We start from the raw sequence: 17,752 nt of genomic DNA, 5'->3' as shown, positions 1-17,752 counted from the left end.
CCGTCTGCCACACCCCTCCCCAAGCTGACAAATATGCCCAAGGGTCCTGAGACTAAAATGGAAGATGACGGCGCTGCCCGGTCCCTGCGCCCCACTCAGCCGCCATCCGAGCCTTTCTCCCCTGCTCCGGGTGAGCCCCGCACAAGTCCTGCCGCTGGCCCAGACATCGTCCTTGTCTGCACCTCGCAGCTGCGACCCGGGGCACTCATCCTCGCCCTAACTGAGGACGTGTGGTGATGGCAAAGCTGCAGGTGGGGGCGGGGGGGCGGGGCCAGGAAGCCCAGACACCCCACTGCAATGCAAGAGCTGCGGAGAGGAGCCCAGCCAAGCCATGCGAAAGGCTCCATCCGGCCAGGAGCCCCCAGGCGCTCAGAGTCTGGAGGAGAGGGCAAGAAACTGGCAGGGCGCAGGGGAAGACCAAGACTGGCCTTTCCTGAGGACTCCCCCGCCCCAGGAATGGAGCATCCAGGTGAGGGCGGGCACTCTGTGCCACAGGTGGTGCCCAGGCCTGCGCTGCGGCAGGACTGAGCTTGCGTGACCGGAGACAAAGTGGCAAGAAAGAGAGACGACTCGGGCTGGAGGAACCGAGAAAAGCAGGGGTGTATAGTTGATGGGGCCGCCGCTCAGGCCGGAGCACCGGCTCCCTCCAAGGGGGCCACAGGCAGCCAGGCCCACAAATGGACATGATCTCTGCTCCTGAAAAAAGCCAACACATCATAAACATCTCTAGATATACGAAGAGATCACATAATCTGCCTTCATTTTTCTGGGGAAAAGCTCTAGTTTTCGGTTTTGTTCTCTCGGTAATAAATTTTGTCAAAATTCACTTGACCACATACACGAGGGTTTATTCTTGGCTCTCGGTCCTATTCCCTTCGTCTACATGTCTGTCTCTATGTCGGTCTCCACCACCCTGTTTGACTCCAGTAGCCCTGTAGTAGGTCTTGGAGTCAAGAGGTGTGAGTCCCCAGCTTTGTTCCTTTTAAACAGTTTGGGCTATTCTGGGTCCGTTGAGATTCCGTATGAATTTTAGGATGGCTTTTACTATTTCTGCAAAAAAAACATCATTGGGATTTTGATAGGGACTACAACAGCTGCTTAGTTTTAAAGAAAACGTGGGTGTTTTTTCCCCCCGTTTTCTATTAAAAGTTCCACGGGCAGAACACCGGTCGTATCAGAGCGAGACGCGGTGGCTTCCCCGACAGAGGTTTTCCGCTGGGCCTCAGCAAGCTCTGCGTGCACGGTGATAAAACCACAGCCCTGTCATCTGAGCGCAGCAGGAACTGAGCGGGGACAGACAAGGGACAGGGCACTGGGCTCGCTGACGGCCAACGCAGGCCCAGAGTGGGTGTGTGTGAGATTTCCAGCTCAGCAGGCTGATGTGTGGCGGGCTGCCATCAACCCGTCATTCTGCCCTGCCCCCCACCACTGCAGAGACTAACCCGGACGCCCAGGCCGTGTGCAGGCCGGGCCTTGGCCACGGGCAATCCCAGTGTGTGCGGCGAGTTTCCTCTGGTGCTGAGTTATTCTGCTGGGTACAGTTCGAGTCTACTCAAGTGGGCAGCTTTCGCACACTCGGGTCAGGGCCTTAGCTGGGTGCCGGCGCTCACCACACGCACTGACTTCACTACCGCGAGAGACTGCAGCCCCCGAAATTCCTATGTGGAAACCGAACCCCAAGTGATCAAAGTGGGAGGCGGGGTCTCCGGGAGGTGAGTAGGTCACGAGGGTGGAGCCCCATGGGTGGGACCAGAGCCTTCTAAAGAGACCCCAGAAAGCCCTGTCCTGCCCCTGCCGTGTGAGGACACAGTGAGAAGGCGGTCTATGCACCAAGAAGTGGGTCCCTGCCACACACGGAAGTTGCCAGCACGGTGACCTTGGACTCCCGGCCTCCGGAACTGGGACAAGTACAAGCTTGCTCTTGCTGGAGTAAGCCTGACAGGCCTGGACGGCTATTTTTGCCTCTGTTCCCTCAGTCACTTCCCACCCAGCGGCCTGAGCGCCCCTGTGTGCGCCCTGCCCACGCTCCCTCTGGGGAGAGTCCACGGGCTGGGAAACGTGCCCACCGCCCGAGGCCCGGCCCCATAAAGTACGGCTGTGATGGATGTGGGCGGCCTTAGGGCAGAGGGAGGCGCCTGGAGGGGGGCACCCTGTCCGCAGGACAGAGCTTCCCGCTTAACGCACTTTTACCGCAAATATGCAAACGTGAAGGAAGGTATTTAAATTGGTTAAAGAAACCAAAAAGCCTAGGAGTAAAATTACAAATGAGTTAGAAAACGACAAGCAGGAAGCACGCTTAAATTTTGCAACGAATCGCTAAAACTAACAAAGGCTCCCGTAGCCGCCTTCAGTAAGCGCCCTTTGGCCGGTGCCGGTTCCTCAAACGGTCAGGGCGGCCCCAGTCAGCGGTCACGTCAGACAGCGATTCAGCGCATCACGGAGGGAGCCCCTCAGCCACACAGAGAAGCAGCGCAAAGCTCTTCAAAGCCACAGAAGAGCCACGGTGGACACACACGGTGGACTCATACGGTGCCCAAGCGTGCATTCCCACGCCACGAACGGCGCGTCTCTAATCCCAGTGCCCGCAGCAGTCCTGGTGCTCCGACGCAAACACAGAAGCCCAGGAGCAATCGGCTCAGGGGCCGCTCAGTGGGACTGACCTGTGTCCCCAGGAGATGGCAGTTGATACATGAGAGCGAGTTAACTCCCGTTAAACAGAGATCCCTTTTTCCATATCAAGGTGTCAAATCAAACAAAGAGAAAAATGGTCTCTTGAGGCTGCAAAAGTCTCTTTCCCTTCCCGGAAGGGCCCACACCACACACAGAAAAACGAGAGATGGCACACAATGATTTCAGAGGACAGCTCCCCGACGGCCCGGCAGGCCCCCCCCACCGGGCACAAGCAGCGCACGAGCCTCAGGAGGCTGCCGCGGCGGCCGTCAGTGGGAGGGCAGTGAGGGAAAGGCCCCCCTCCTCGGGCAGCCACCCCTTGCGCCCCTACCTCTGAGCGCTGGCCCACCTGCTCCTCTTACCGTAGCTGATGACGAGGGGCCTTCTCTCCCTGGGGGACAGCAAAGACCCCGGCAGGGAGAGCTGTCGAGTCCCTGGCCAGGGAGTGAATGGGGACAGCAACACAGCCTCCGTGTGTGACGGCTGGACGCCGTGCCACCCCACCCAGTGCCCCCACGCGGACCGAGCCGCCGGCCACAAGACAAGGCGGCTCTTCCGTCCTGGAAATGCCCCATCTCAAGGGAAGCTAGACTTGCAGGTGTGGCCTTCTGCCCACAGCAACTGGCTCCCAGCTCCAGACCCATGCTCACCTACACACCCCGCCCCACAGAAGGGCAGCTCACCTCCCCAGCCAGCCTGTGGCCCCGGGCAGGGAATACCTTCTCATGCTGCCACAGGTACTCCTCGCAGGCGCTGAGGGCTTCCTCAGGCTGTGCCTCTCCAAGGGCACACAGGGCGCCGCACACCTGCTCCCGCACCAGAGGGTCCTTGTCGGTGATGGCGTCCAGCAGGATGGCGGACAGCTCTGCAGTGACCAAGCCCAGTGTGTGCGCTCAGGCCCAGCCCACCCCACCCACCATCGCCTGCCTCGGCCTCGGAGCCGGAGGACGCCTGCCCCCTCCCACTCTTGCACGTTCCCGTTGCCCCAGCGGCCGGCCCTGACCCCCGCTGCCTGGCCGCCTTGCCCACCTCAGCCATATACACCCGAGGTGCTCTTATACCCATGCTGCCTCCCCCCACCTTGCTCGCCAGGGTCTCTGTTTGGGATCCACTGGCCGGCTGCTCGGAGGGCACTCTGGCTAACTGCACCTGACCTTACGCCCCAGGCTGTGCTTGCTTCACGTCTCCTGCCCCCACTGGACTGTGGCTGCTGTAAAAGGCAGGTGTTACAGGCTCAGGGCTGGGTGGGAAGCGGCCCCCAGGTGGCCAACTGTCCCGTCCTGGGGACCACCCCAGTCCCACTAACTGCCCCCAAGGACAACTCCTCATCATCCCGTCCCTGCTGGTCAGCGCCCTACACTCAGAGCCAGACCTCTCCTGCTCGGTGCCCCCTAGACAGGACCCTGCCATCCTCAGTGTCCCCGGAGCTCAGGGCATGGTACCTGCAAATAAGCGCTTATAGGTCCTCAATCCTGGAGAGAGAGCTCCGTGGGGCAGCAAACTGCTGGCCCCAGCTTCAGGGACAGAGTGGACAGCCACAATGGCTCCTGGACCATGTCTTGTGTAGAAAGGGGCAAGGGCGCAGGGTCCCCTCTACGCAGCACAAAGCCCCCTGTACCCAGCAAACACCATTCCCATGCCGCATTGAGCCAGCAGCCAAATCGTCCCCCTATGATTCAGTCACTACAGAGACACCCACTTTGTTTTCTTTTTTGTTTTTACTGAACACAGAGAACGCATGCCCCGCAACAGTCCTTCCTTCAGGCCCCATTCACTCAAGGCCAGGTGCTCCTCTGGGACCCAAACTCAAAAGCTAGGCGGCAATCCCCCCCGCCCCCTGCATCCTGCCCTTGGGGCCCTACACACTCACTCTTCACGTAGGACGCTGTCATCCTGGCTTCGCCTCACCCAGTGTGAACATGGACAGCTTCTTCTCAAACCTGGAGTAAGCAAAAACACAGCAGTTAAATCATACCCCTCTTCCATTTACAGGCAGTCACTGTGTTTGTATAAAATAAGATTTCTGGGGTGCCGGGGGGGCTCAGTCCGTTAAGTCTCCAACTCTTGATTTTGGCTCAGGTCATGATCTTGGGGTCCTGGGATCAAGCCCCACGTCAGGTTCCCTGCTCAGCAGGGAGTGTGCTTGAGACTCTTTCTCCCTCTGCGCCCCCCCCCACACACACTCACTCTAAAAAATTTTAAAAATAAAACTCATCAAAAAACCCCCTGGGGCGCCTGGGTGGCTCAGTCGGTTAAGCGACTGCCTTCGGCTCAGGTCATGATCCTGGAGTCCCGGGATCGAGTCCCGCGTCGGGCCACCTGCTCGGCGGGGAGTCTGCTTCTCCCTCTGACCCTCCTCCCTCTCATGCTCTCTGTCTCTCTCATTCTCTCTGTCTCAAATAAATAAATAAAATCTTTAAAAAAAAAAAAAAAACAACCCTGATTTCAGTGCCTTTTCCTGGGGGGAGCTATCTGCCACACCACGGCAGAGCCACTCACGGAGGACAGAAGGCAGCTTCCCTCAACAGCCACCAGTTCTCCTCTGCCCCACCTGGCAGCCCCACCGGGGTGATGTCAGCCCACACGGTGACCTGGGCAAGTGTGGGTCACCACCTACAGCATCCTCCCTTACTCTGTAAAGAAGAGAGGGCATACATAAGCCTGACATCACCAACAGTCTGTGAGGGCATGGAAACCTGCCCCGAGGGCCAAGAACGAGGGCCTTGATCACTGCAGGCTCCAGATCCCCTGTGCTTGAGAGTTCTAGCACAGCACAGAATGAGCCTCCTCATGGCTCAGAGGGACTGGCTGGGCAGCATGGGGATCCAGGTTCCTTGCCACCAGAAACCAACCATCCAAACAGCCCACGGCATTTGAGAGGTGGAGCTTTCGGGGCGCCTGGGGAGCGCGGTCGGTCTTGGTTTCGGCTTGGGTCATGATATCAAGCCCCGCATCAGGCTCCATGCTCAGTGGGGAATCTTCTTGAGATTCTCTCTCTCTCTCCCCCTCTGCCCCTCCCTTGCTCGCTCGCTCTCTCTCAAATAAATCAATCTTTAAAAAAAAAAGAGCTGCAGCTTTCAAACACTGCATGCTTTGAAGCAGCCCTTGCAACAGATGGACCCAAAGAAGAAAGTGCCTCTACCCCTTTACCACTTGGTCACGAATTCAGACCTACGTCATACTCTCCAAGGTCCGCAAGCTCAGAGGGGCCACAGGCCATCAGCACGGTAGCTGACAGCCTTCTAACACGGTGTCTTCTGCCTGCTGCGACTGCATTGCCCCTCACTGATCACTTCCACCCCGGGCCCTCCCGATTACCCCTCAGACATAAAAGGACAGAGGGGATAAAGGCGAGTTGCCAGGACCTGCCCCTAGCCAAGCAAGACGACACTCAGCTGGCTACAGACACACAGGAAGGAAAGAGCAGCTGAGACGTCACAGGGTGCGGGGCGGCACAATTACGAGTGAGTGAGAACTCCAGTTCAGGAAGGCAGACTGGTCCCAAGCATGCACTCATCCCACCAAAACCTCAATGAAATGACAGAAAAGATGCAAGTTTTTATTTTATCTTATTTTTTTAAAGTTTTCTTTTTAACTAATCTTTTTTTTTTTTTAAGATTTTATTTATTTATATGACAGAGAGAGAGAGACAGCGAGAGAGGGAGCACAAGCAGGGGGAGTGGGAGAGGGAGAAGCAGGCCTCCCGCTGAGCAGGGAGCCCGATGCGGGGCTCGATCCCAGAACCCTGGGATCATGACCTGAGCCGAAGGCAGACGCTCAACGACTGAGCCACCCAGGTGCCCTCTTTTTAACTAATCTCTACACCCAGCATGGGGCTCAAGCTCATAACCCCAAGATCAAGAGCTGCATGTAGGGGCGCCTGGGGGGCTCAGTCGTTGAGCATCTGCCTTCGGCTCGGGTCATGATCCCGGGGTCCTGGGATCGAGCCCCGCATCGGGCTCCCTGCTCGGCGGGAAGCCTGCTTCTCCCTCTCCCTCTGCCTCTCCCCCTGCTTGCACTCCCTCTCTGTCAAATAAATAAATAAAAATCTTAAAAAAAAAAAAGAGTTGCATGCTCTACTGCCTGCACCAGCCAGGTGTCCCAAAGATGCAAGTTTTAAAAGAATAAATCCACAAGAGCACTAGAAAACAAGATAAAATTAGCAAACCAGAAATCTCCAGGAATCCCAGGCAGATAGAAAGCAGATGGAGAAGACTCTGGCTTAAAGATGCTGGCATCACCACGGTGTTTCTCCTTTCTTCCTGGAAAGCATCTAAAAGTAACAAGAGAAACAAGAAATAGAAACACACATTTCATTTGTGGCAGAGCAAGAAGAAGGCCAAAAACCGCAAACCCCAAAAGAATGAAGGGCTGAAAATGTCGCAGCTGTCAGCAGGTTCCAGAAAGAGCCCAAAGATACTTCTCAAAGGCGGCGGCACATCGTCAGATAGACCCTAAACCCTGAATTCCTAGACCTGGTCTGTATGTACAAGGCAAGCAGCTGTCCCTGGGGCAGAGGCTTTGCTCTGAGAAAAGCCACAGCTGCCTGTCTCCACCACCCAGGAAGAAACAAGGGCTAAACCAACTCAAAATCAGCAAGTTTGGAACGCTCTTCATACGAGTGCAAAAGGCCATGTGCACCCAACTCAAACAGGAACAAAAAGTAAGTAAACAAGATCAGCTCCTAGCCCAGATGGGAGTAACGGACCAACTTGCTCTCCTGACCAAAACAACTAAAAAGGAATGGTAGTTCTGTCATCTCAGTGATGGACATCAGGAAATGAAGGACAGGAGCCCTGTGCCCACTCCAGCTCACAGCCTGGAGGGTGCATCCAGGAATCAGGAGGACTCAGCAATACACCTAAATTGAGACAGATTGGGAGTAGTATCTTGGGAGACCCAGGTCCTGGCAGTTTGCAGACTCTAATACCAGAGAGAACTTCAGAGACCTGCAGAGGGTCCCTGGTCACTCAGCTGACTTCCTGGCCAGTGCTGGGTGGCAGAATAATGTCCCCAGAGAAGTCTATGTCCTCACCCCAGAACCTGTGGTATGTTACCTTCCGTGACAAAAGGGACTCAGCAGATAGAATTAAGGGTACAAGCCCTATGGTGGGGAGATTATGTGGGTGAGACCAGCCTAAGTGTATAAGTCCTTAAATGTAGAGAACTCTTCCCAGTGGGGTCAAGGAGATGAGACAGAAGAAGGAAGAGGAGAAGTTCAAAGTGTGGGAAGGACTCAAGCCACCATGGCTGGCTTTAAAGACAGAGGAAGGAGGCTCTGGACCACACAATGTGGGTGGACTCTAGAAGTCAGATATGTCCCTTAGTTTACAGCCGGTGACCAAACAGGGACTTTGTTCCTACAGCCGCAATGAACCAAATTCTGCCAACAACCTGAAAAAGCAGGAAACAGATTCTCCCCAGAGAGCGCAGAAAAGAGCACAGCCCTACTGACCCCTGGATTTTAGGCTGGTGAGATCTGTGTCAGACATCTGACCTCAAGAACTTTAGGATAACAAATATATGTCATTTAAGCCACTAATTTTATGGTAATTTATTATAGCAGCAGGGGAGCTGCCGTAATACGAGCGCCATGTTTAAGAAGAGATTACCAAAGGCCAGGGCAAGAACTACCCAAAAGGGTCAGCAGAAACAATCCTCAGGACTCACAACAGGCCCAGAACGAGGCTGCTCCCAGCAGCCAGAGGGGAAAACATCACAACTCACAGGGTATTGGGAAGAACATTCAAAATGGTTTTGCCTCAATAAAAAAGTAAAGTTAGCCGTAAACTAAATGCTGTTCTGGTCTCACCTAACAAAGCTAAAAGTAATACCTGAAAAGATCAAATTGTTCCTAAGTCACTTAGCTACATCCCAGCACAAAGTTCAAGAAGAATAATACGGGGGCGCCTGGGTGGCTCAGTCAGCTGGGCGTCTGCCTTTGGCTCAGGTCATGATCCCAGGGTTCTGGGATCGAGCCCCACATCAGACTCCCTGCTCTGCTTCTCCCTCTCCCTCGTGCTCTCTTTCACACTCAAATAAAATATTTTTTTAAAAAGAATGATAGGTGCGCCTGGGTGGCTCAGTCGTTAAGTGTCTGCCTTCGGCTTGGGTCGTGATCCCGGGGTCCTGGGATAGAGCCCCACATTGGGCTCCCTGCTCCGCGGGAAGCCTGCTTCTCCCTCTCTCACTTCCCCTGCTTGTGTTCCCTCTCTCGCTGTGTCTCTCTCTGTCAGATAAATAAATAAAATCTTTTAAAAAATAAATAAAAAATAAAAAGAATGATAATAGGAACACAAAAATATCCAGCATCAACAAGGTAAAATAACAATTTCTGGCATCTAATAAAAAATTACCAGGCATGCAAAGAAGCAAAAAAATACAACCCACAATGAGGATGAATCAATAAATATAAATTGATCCAGAAATGATGCAGAAAAATTAGTGAACAAGGACATTTAGACAGTTATTATAACTGTGTCTCATACACTCAAGAAACCACAAGAAAGACTGCATATGTTAACATAAAGAGGTTAAAGAAAAAGGATGGTAAAAGACAGGGCTGACACTAGTTATAAGAAAGCTGGAGTGCCTGTCAATATTAGACAAAGCAGATTCCAGAGACATAACAATCCTAAACATTTATGTGCCTAATAACAGAACTTCAAAATACACAAAGCCAAAACTAATGAAAATGCAAGAAAACATAGACAAATACAAATTACAGCAGAGATTTCTCTATAATTGGTGAAACAATTGTACAGATTATCAGTAAGGGTACAAAAGACCTGAACAATATTGTCAACCAACTTGACCTAAGTAGTATTTACAGAACCATTTTTTCATTAACAGTAAAATATATATTCTTTCCAAAAGCACATGGAATATTTTTCAAGACTGACTATATTCTGGGCAGTAAAACAAATCTCAGTAAATTTAAAAGAGTTCAAGTCATACAAAGTATGTTCTCTGACTACAATGGAATTAAAAGTCAATAAGAGAAAGCTATCTGAGAAATCCCCAAGTACTTTAAAAACTACTTAATGTGCTTCAAAATAATACATGAGGAAAAAAGAAATCAAAAGTAAAATTAGAAAGCATTTGAAGTGAATGAAAATGAAAAAATACACCAAAATTTGTGGGAAATTTATAGCACTAAATGACTGTATTAGAAAAGAAGAATGATGTGATCTCTTTTTTTAGATTTGTTTATTTATTTATTTGAGAGAGAGAATGAGAGAGAGAGAGAGAGAGCATGAGGGGGGGGAGAGTCAGAGGGAGAAGCAGACCCCCCGCCGAGCAGGGAGCCCGATGCGGGACTCGATCCCGGGACTCCAGGATCATGACCTGAGCCGAAGGCAGTCGCCCAACCGACTGAGCCACCCAGGCGCCCATGAGAAGGGATACTATTTCTTTTTTTTAAAGATTTATTTATTTATTTGAGAGAGCGAGAATGAGAGAGAGCACATGAGAGGGGGAAGGGTCAGGGGGAGAAGCAGGCTCCCCGCCGAGCAGGGAGCCCGATGCGGGACTCGCGAATCCCGGGACTCCAGGATCATGACCTGAGCCGAAGGCAGTCGCCTAACCGACTGAGCCACCCAGGCGCCCAAGAATGATGTGATCTTCCACCTTAAGAAACTAGACACTCAGGTGTGCATGGATAGCCCAGTTGGTTAAGCATCTGACTCTTGATTTTGGCTCAGGTCATGATCTCAGGGTCATGGGATCGAGCCCCACGTCGGGCTCTGTACTCAGCACAGAATCTGCTTGTCCCTCTCCCTCTGCTCCTCCCCACTCTCTCTCTCTCTAATAAATAAAATCTTAAAAAAAAAAAGAAAAGAAAAGAAACTAGACACTCAAATGAAGCAAAATTAAAGAAATACTAAATATTAGTACATAAATCAAAGAAATAGAAAACATGACAGAAAAAAAATCAGTGATACCAAAGGCTAGTTATTTGAGAAGATCAATAAATTTGATAACCTCTATCCTGATAGATCAGGGGGAAAAAAAAGACACAAATTACCAGTATCAAGAGAGGTGGGGCACGTGAGTGGCTCAGTTGGTTAAGCGACTGCCTTCGGCTCGGGTCATGATCCTGGAGTCCCGGGATCGAGTCCCGCATCAGGCTCCCTGCTCAGCAGGGAGTCTGCTTCTCCCTCTGACCCTCCCCCCTCTCATGCTATCATTCTCTTTAAAAAAAAAAAAAAAAAAAAGAATGAGAGGTGATATCACTAGATTCTAGAGATATTAGAAATTAGAAATAAGGGCGCCTGGGTGGCTCAGTTGGTTAAGCGACTGCCTTCGGCTCAGGTCATGATCCCAGGGTCCTGGGATCGAGTCCCACATCGGGCTCCCGGCTCAGCGGGAAGCCTGCTTCTCCCTCTCCCACTCCCCCTGCTTGTGTTCCTGCTCTCGCTGTCTCTGTCAAATAAATAAATAAAATCTTTAAAAAAAAGATTAATAAAAAAAAAAAAAAAAGAAATTAGAAATAAATTAGAAAATAAAAATACATTATGAATAATGTTATGCCAGTAAATTGAACTTTTTTTTTTTTTTAAGTAAACTGAACACTTTAAAAAAAAAAGACAAGTCAGGGGCACCTGGCTGGCTCAGTCAGAGGCATGTGAGACTCTTGATCTCAGGGTTGAGTCAATTATATCTCAATAAAAGACCTAAAAATAGACAAGTTCCTTAAAACACATAAACTACTAAAGCTCATGCAAGAGGAAATAGATAACCTAAATAACATAATATCTAATTAAGAAATTGAATTTGCAGTTAAAAACCTTCCCACAGAGAAAGCTCTAGGCCTAGAGGGTTCCCCTGGAGAATTCTACCAAACATTTAAGGAAGAAATAATACCAACTCTACATGAATTCTTCCAAGAAAACTGAAAATAAAGGAATACTTCCCATCTGATTTTATGAGGCCAGCATTACTCTGATAACAAGAATAGACAAAGATATTACAAATAATGAACACCATAGGCCAATTTCCCTTGTAGACACAAATGAAAAAAATTCTTTTTTTTAAAGATTTTATTTATTTATTTATTTGACAAACAGAGAGATAGTGAGAGCAGGAACACAAGCAGGAGGAGTGGGAGAGCAAGAAGCAGGCTTCCTGCCGAGCAAGGAACCTGATGTGGGTCTCGATCCCAGGACCTTGGGATCATGACCTGAGCCGAAGGCAGACGCTCAACAGACTGAGCCAGCCAGATGCCCCACAAATGAAAAAATTCTTAACAATATTTTATCAAATCATATACAACATGTAAAAAGAGTAATACAGCATGATCAAATGGGGTTTATCCCATGAATACAAAGTTGGTTTAGTATTTTTAAGCACAGCCAATGTAATTCACATTAACAGACCAAAAAAGGAAAAAAAAAAACAAACATATAATTGTTTCAATAAATGCAGAAAAAGCATTTGTCATAATCCAACATCCACTTGTAATAAAAATTATCAGCAAATAGAAATAAAAGGGACTTCCCCAACCTGATAAACAGCACCTAAGGGAAACCTATAGGAACAACATTCTTTTTTTTTTAAAGATTTTATTTATTTGAGAGAGAGAGAATGAGAGAAAGCGAGTACATGAGAGGGGGGAGGGTCAGAGGGAGAAGCAGACTCCCTGCGGAGCAGGGAGCCCGATGCGGGACTCGATCCAGGGACTCCAGGATCATGACCTGAGCCGAAGGCAGTCGCTTAACCAACTGAGCCACCCAGGCGCCCTAGGAACATCATTCTTAATGGTGAAAGACTAAATGCTATCCCTTTAAATTAGGGAACAAGGTAAGGATGTCTGCTCTCATCACGTCTCTTCACCATCGTAGTAGAGGGTCTAGCCAGTGCAATAAGGCAAGAAAAAATAATAAAGGGAATTCAAATTGAACAGAAGGAAGTAAAACTGCTTTTATTCACAGGTAATATGATTGTTTATGCAGAAAATCCTACAGAATCTACAACTGGGACTAGAATCAATAAGTCACTAGTAAGAACACAGGATGTAAAGTCAGTATTAAAAAAAATCAACTGTATTGGGACTACTGAGTGGCTCAGTCGGTGAAGCACCTGCCTTCAGCTCAGGTCATGATCCCAGGATCCTGGGATGGAGCCCCACATCGGGCTCCCTGCTCAGCGGGAAGCCTGCTTCTCCCTCTGCCTGCCACTCCCCCTGCTTATGCTCTATCTGACAAATAAGTAAAATCTTTAAACAAACAAACAACTGTATTTCTATTTGCTAACAATAAACAATAAAAAATGGAAAGTCATGCCATTTGCTGAGTAAAAAAATATGAAATATTTTCCCCCACCCCCCAAAATATGAAATATTTAAAAATAAATTTGACAAAAGATGTGTTAGACAATACACTAAACCTATCAAACACTGCTGATATATTTTTTTAAGATGTATTACTTGAGAGAGAGAGAGCACACACACATGAGCGGGGTGAGGGGCAGAGGGGGAGGGAGAGGGACAAGCAAACTCTGCACTGAGCATGGAGCCAGGCATTGGGCTCCATCTTGGGACTCTGAGATCACAACCTGAGGGGAAACCAAGAGTCGGAGGCTTAACTAACTGTGCCACCCAGGCACCCCACATTGCTGAGAGATATTAAAGAAAATTTAAATAAATGGAGAGATACACTGTGCAAAGATATCAATTCTTCCCAAATGTATCTATAGATTAAATGGATTCCAGTCAAAATCCCAGTAGGCTTTTTGTAGAAACTGATGGACTAATTCTACAACTCCTATGGAAATGTAAGGACTTAGAACAGCCAAAACGATTCTGAAACAAAACAAAATTGGAGGATTTATACTACCTGACTTCAAGACTTACATGGCCAGTTGATTTTCAACAAAGGTACAAAGTCCCTTCAGTGGAGAAGGGATAGTTTTTTCAACAAATAGTGCTGAACATCTACATGCAATAAAACAAACTTCAGCCTATACTTCACACCACATACAAAAACTCAAAATGATTTACAGACCTAAATGTAAAAGTTAAAACTATGAAATTTCTGGGGGGGGGGGGAACACAGAAGAAAATTTCTATGATACCAAAAGCAAAAGCTATGGGGCGGGGGCGGGGGGAAGACTTGATAAACTGAAATTCACCAAAAAAATTCCTCTTTTTTAAAAAAAAACTAAAACGATTTATTTATTTATTTTAGAGAGAGAGAGGAAGAAAGAGAGCACAAGCCAGGTGAGGGGCAGAGGGAGAGAGAGAGGGGAAGCCTACCTGCGGCCTGATCCCAAGACCCTGAGCCGAAACCAAGAGTCAGAGGCTCAACCAACTGAGCCACCCTGGCCCCCCAGAAAACTTACGCTCTCTGAATACACTGCTAAGGCAATGAAATTAATGGCACCAAGGCACACCACTCAGTAACAAACACACTATAAAAAACATCAGCACCCCCCCCCCAATTGCTCTTATTTCCCTACTTCTGCTCGTCACACAAGGCAGTAGATGCCCTACTCCCCCACTGAGGTCCTATCCCTGATGACTGGCTCACTTGGCCATCCTGCCTCGGCCACTTCCATGCCTCCTCCGTGCTCAGAGTGCTGATCTTTGCCAACACGGATCCTAGCATGATGCCACACTGCTGCTTACCCCCTCTTCCTGCTGCCCACAGAACCTAACACCTCCAACGTGGGCTGTTCCAACCTAGACCCGAACCCCTCACCGCTTCTCTCTCACCCCTTTACATTCTAGGTGTCCCGGCCACCTGAAAACCCCAGGCCACGGGCTGGACTCTCAGCACCTCTGCTTCTGCCTGTCCTCTGCAAGCATGCCCTGCCCTGGCCTCTCTACCATGGAGACTCCTGCTCCCTCCTCAACAGCCAATTCCTGTTACCTCACCCAGGACACTCCCAACCCTCCAGCAAGGGATCCAATATTCCCACAACCCTTTGTTCATATGATGAATATGGGATCAGTACAAAATATTAACAGTTGTATGCTCCAGTCTGCCTGCCTTCTCCAGTGCACTGCGAGCAAGGGAGAAAGTTTTGATTTTTATCCTTAGTATGCACAGCATTTTTAAAAAAAAACTGTTCAGGAGCACCTGGGTGGCTCAGTCAGTTGAGTGTCCGACTTTGGTTTCAGCTCAGGTCATGGTCTCATGGGTCATGGGATCAAGCTCCAAGCTCAGCAGGGAGTCTGCTGTAAGATTCTCACCCTCTGTCCCTCCCCCCAACTTGCTTTTTCGTGCTCTCTAAAATAATAAGTATTTTTTAAAAAAGGAAGGAATAAAGGAATAAAAGGAGGAAAGAATAAAATCAAAATCCTCCCATATGACTCAATTTTGTAAAGCTCAATTTTCCTGAATCTACAAATACATGAATCAGGATATTGGAGGGTATTTGATGAAATGGTCCAAAATTCATATAGAAGAATTAATGCCCAAGAATAGCCAATTAAAAAAAAAGAAAAAGAATAGCCAGTTAAATTTTTTAAAGTATATGAAGAGGAAGAATTGTCCTATATTATGTTAAAGTGTATTAAATCCATGGAACTATATAAAAAGTCCAGAAATGAACACCAAGAAGGAAGAAATGTTACACAAGAAAGACAGAGTTTTAAATCATACAGACAGATTAGTCAATAAATAATGTTGAAACAGCAAGTTAAACATTCAGGGAAAACACCAGCCTCCCCACACCTCACCTCACCCCAACATGAACTCCAGATGCACATAAGAGTTATATGGAAAGATGAAATGCAAAAGTCCGAGTAGAAAGCACAGCTAAATCTTTTACAGTCTTGAAGTAGGAAAGGATATTATAAGCCAGACGCAAAACCCCAGACATTAATGAACACTGTTCAGTTTGACTATTAAAAACTGTTAAGTTTCTGAGTCAAAAACATATGTAAAATTTGAAAACCGTATCCAGGGGCGCCTGGGTGGCTCAGTCGGTTAAGAGGCTGCCTTCGGCCCAGGTCATGATCCCAGGGTCCTGGGATCGAGCCCCGCATCGGGCTCCCTGCTCAGCAGAGAGCCTGCTTCTCCCTTTCCCTCTGCCTGCCGCTCTGCCTACCTGTGCTATCTCTCTGTCAAATAAATAAATTTAAAAAAAAAATCTTAAAAAAAAAATTAAAAAAAAAAAGAGAAAACTGTATTCATACTTACACCAATGCACACAACCCTACGTGCTCACACACCTCATCCGACCAGCAGAGCATAAGGTCAGTGAAAGACAAAGTAGGAGGAGTCATTTATAAGAGACACACCAAGAGGTTCCCCTTGCGCCATAGGCACCCATCGCGCTCCCAGAGCAGCAGATGTGGGTGAAGACAGTCAGCAGAGCCTGCAGAGCATCCGCCGCAAACCCAAACGGTCACACCCGTGATGGGATCACCCACGTTTTGAAACCCTCGCACGAGTGCACAGAGGTGTTAGAAGAAACACGAATACCACAGGGGTCTGGTTAGATGCTAAAAAACAACCACTGGGAGAAAGTGGTGGGCAGGTGAGTGCGTAGAAACTACAGTGGAAAGAGCAGAGCTTGACCGTCCAATGGAAAAGCAAAGACTGCACAGCTGAGCAAGACCATTTTGGAAGGCCCCCGCCCAGGCCCGGTGATCTGTGTGCTGATGCTGGACACACAGAGATAGCCGCAGACCCTGCTCTCTATGGAGACAGACAAGCGTGAGGAGGTTGCTGAGGGCAAACCAAGACGAATGCTCCGCAGGGGAGGAGGGTGCAGGGACAAGGAAGGGCCCGGGCCTGGAAGGCACCCTGCGTCTTGCAGGAAGCGTGTGCTGAGTGCTGACTGCCCTGCCACTACCTGAGAGGCACCATCTCTCTCAACACACAGAGCCAAGCCGGTCTGGGAGAAACCCATCGCTAGTTAGCAGCTTGTTAACAGCAGGGCAGGACTCACCCAGGACTGGCTCCCGGAGGCTCCAGTCCACGCCTCTGCTAGGACGCACACTAGCAGAGGTCATGAAGCCAGGGGTAAGCAGGTATCCCTCCCAGCATCCCACACATCATCGCTGAGTGAAGAAGCGGCTTCCTCCTCATTCACCTCAACTAAGCAGTCATCCCACCACATATGCTAAGTCGACCAGGCACCGTCTAAGCCCCCAGAGTCCCAGCCCTTGGCTTGAAGGACGCCCACGTGTATTATGGCTGCCACATGACATGGCAGAGGATAACAGAGGTGCTGGGCCAACCGCACCAAGCCCAAAGTGGGTCAGAAGGAGGCATGGGAGGCGAGGAGGCCATGGACACCACTGGCGAGAGGCAGCCATGAGTCTGAGGGTCAGGCCACCATGTGGGGACATGGGAATGACCCACCCCTGCAGCAGGCCCCTGGACTTTCCCTTCTAGCACAGGAGCCAGAGAAGAATCAATTTCCAGAGTCACCAACAAGAACCTGGGCTGATGACCCAGGAAAGGCAGTCCAACAGCTCATTGCTCACAGTCCCTTGGGGACGCTGTTTCTCAACATAAGCCATGCCGAGCTGTGTCACTGGGTTCGCATGCAAACCCCCAAAGCCAGGTGGCCCTTCAGCTCAGCAAAGAAAGCACATTCCTCATAACTCCAGCAGCCAGTAAACCCTGAGCACTGGGCAGGAGCCCACAAGAGCCACAGCTTTCTCGGACCAACCTCAAGGAGATTAAATAATTCAGCTCATTGAAGAGGGAGATCTGGAGCTGCTGATCACATACTAGCCACAACCTGACTGCTCACCTGGGCCTCAGTGGACCCTGGGTCTGAAAACTAAGTGCAGACACCTGCTTCCAAGCACATGGGACTAGCGGTGAATGCGAGCAAGCGTAAGCCCCACAGGCTCCACCTCTGATCCACTGATGTCCCTCAGCAGGCAGCAAACAGCCCTGGGGAGTGAGATACAGCGAGATGCAGGTCTGAACAAGCCACAGCAGCCTGAATATCGGTTTCAAGGTAACCAAGGGAGCTCAACTCAGGTCATTCCACTCTGACACCACAGAGGGACCAGAGACACCTGCTCACGTGAACCACAACAGCCTGAGGCCTGGAAATAAAGATCCTGCAGCAGCATCCCTAGACCCCTTGGGTGCCAGGACTATAGGCATGATGT

At 49.7% G+C, this 17,752-nt stretch overlaps 1 protein-coding gene across 11 annotated transcripts in view; it reads right to left on the bottom strand.

The window, feature by feature from the left end:
• The window catches only part of MROH1 (maestro heat like repeat family member 1), a 67,113-nt gene that overhangs the window by 48,113 nt on the left and 1,248 nt on the right, over positions 1-17,752 (bottom strand). For 9 of the 11 annotated variants that reach the window (XM_021688852.2, XM_021688844.2, XM_021688849.2 and 6 more), the window contains exons 2-4: positions 6,839-6,943; positions 4,541-4,610; positions 3,390-3,535 (exon numbers count right to left, since the gene is read on the bottom strand). In XM_021688852.2, coding sequence (XP_021544527.1) covers positions 3,390-3,535; positions 4,541-4,562 — 168 coding nt within the window. In that variant the 5' untranslated portion in view covers positions 4,563-4,610; positions 6,839-6,943. The remainder of the gene's footprint in view (positions 1-3,389; positions 3,536-4,540; positions 4,611-6,838; positions 6,944-17,752) is intronic. The other 2 variants (XM_021688846.2, XM_021688847.2) reach the window with 1 other exon arrangement.

The sequence above is a fragment of the Neomonachus schauinslandi genome, chromosome 4, assembly GCF_002201575.2.
Source record: "Neomonachus schauinslandi chromosome 4, ASM220157v2, whole genome shotgun sequence".
NCBI lineage: Eukaryota > Metazoa > Chordata > Mammalia > Carnivora > Phocidae > Neomonachus > Neomonachus schauinslandi.
This window is presented reverse-complemented; position numbering and strand designations above follow the sequence as displayed.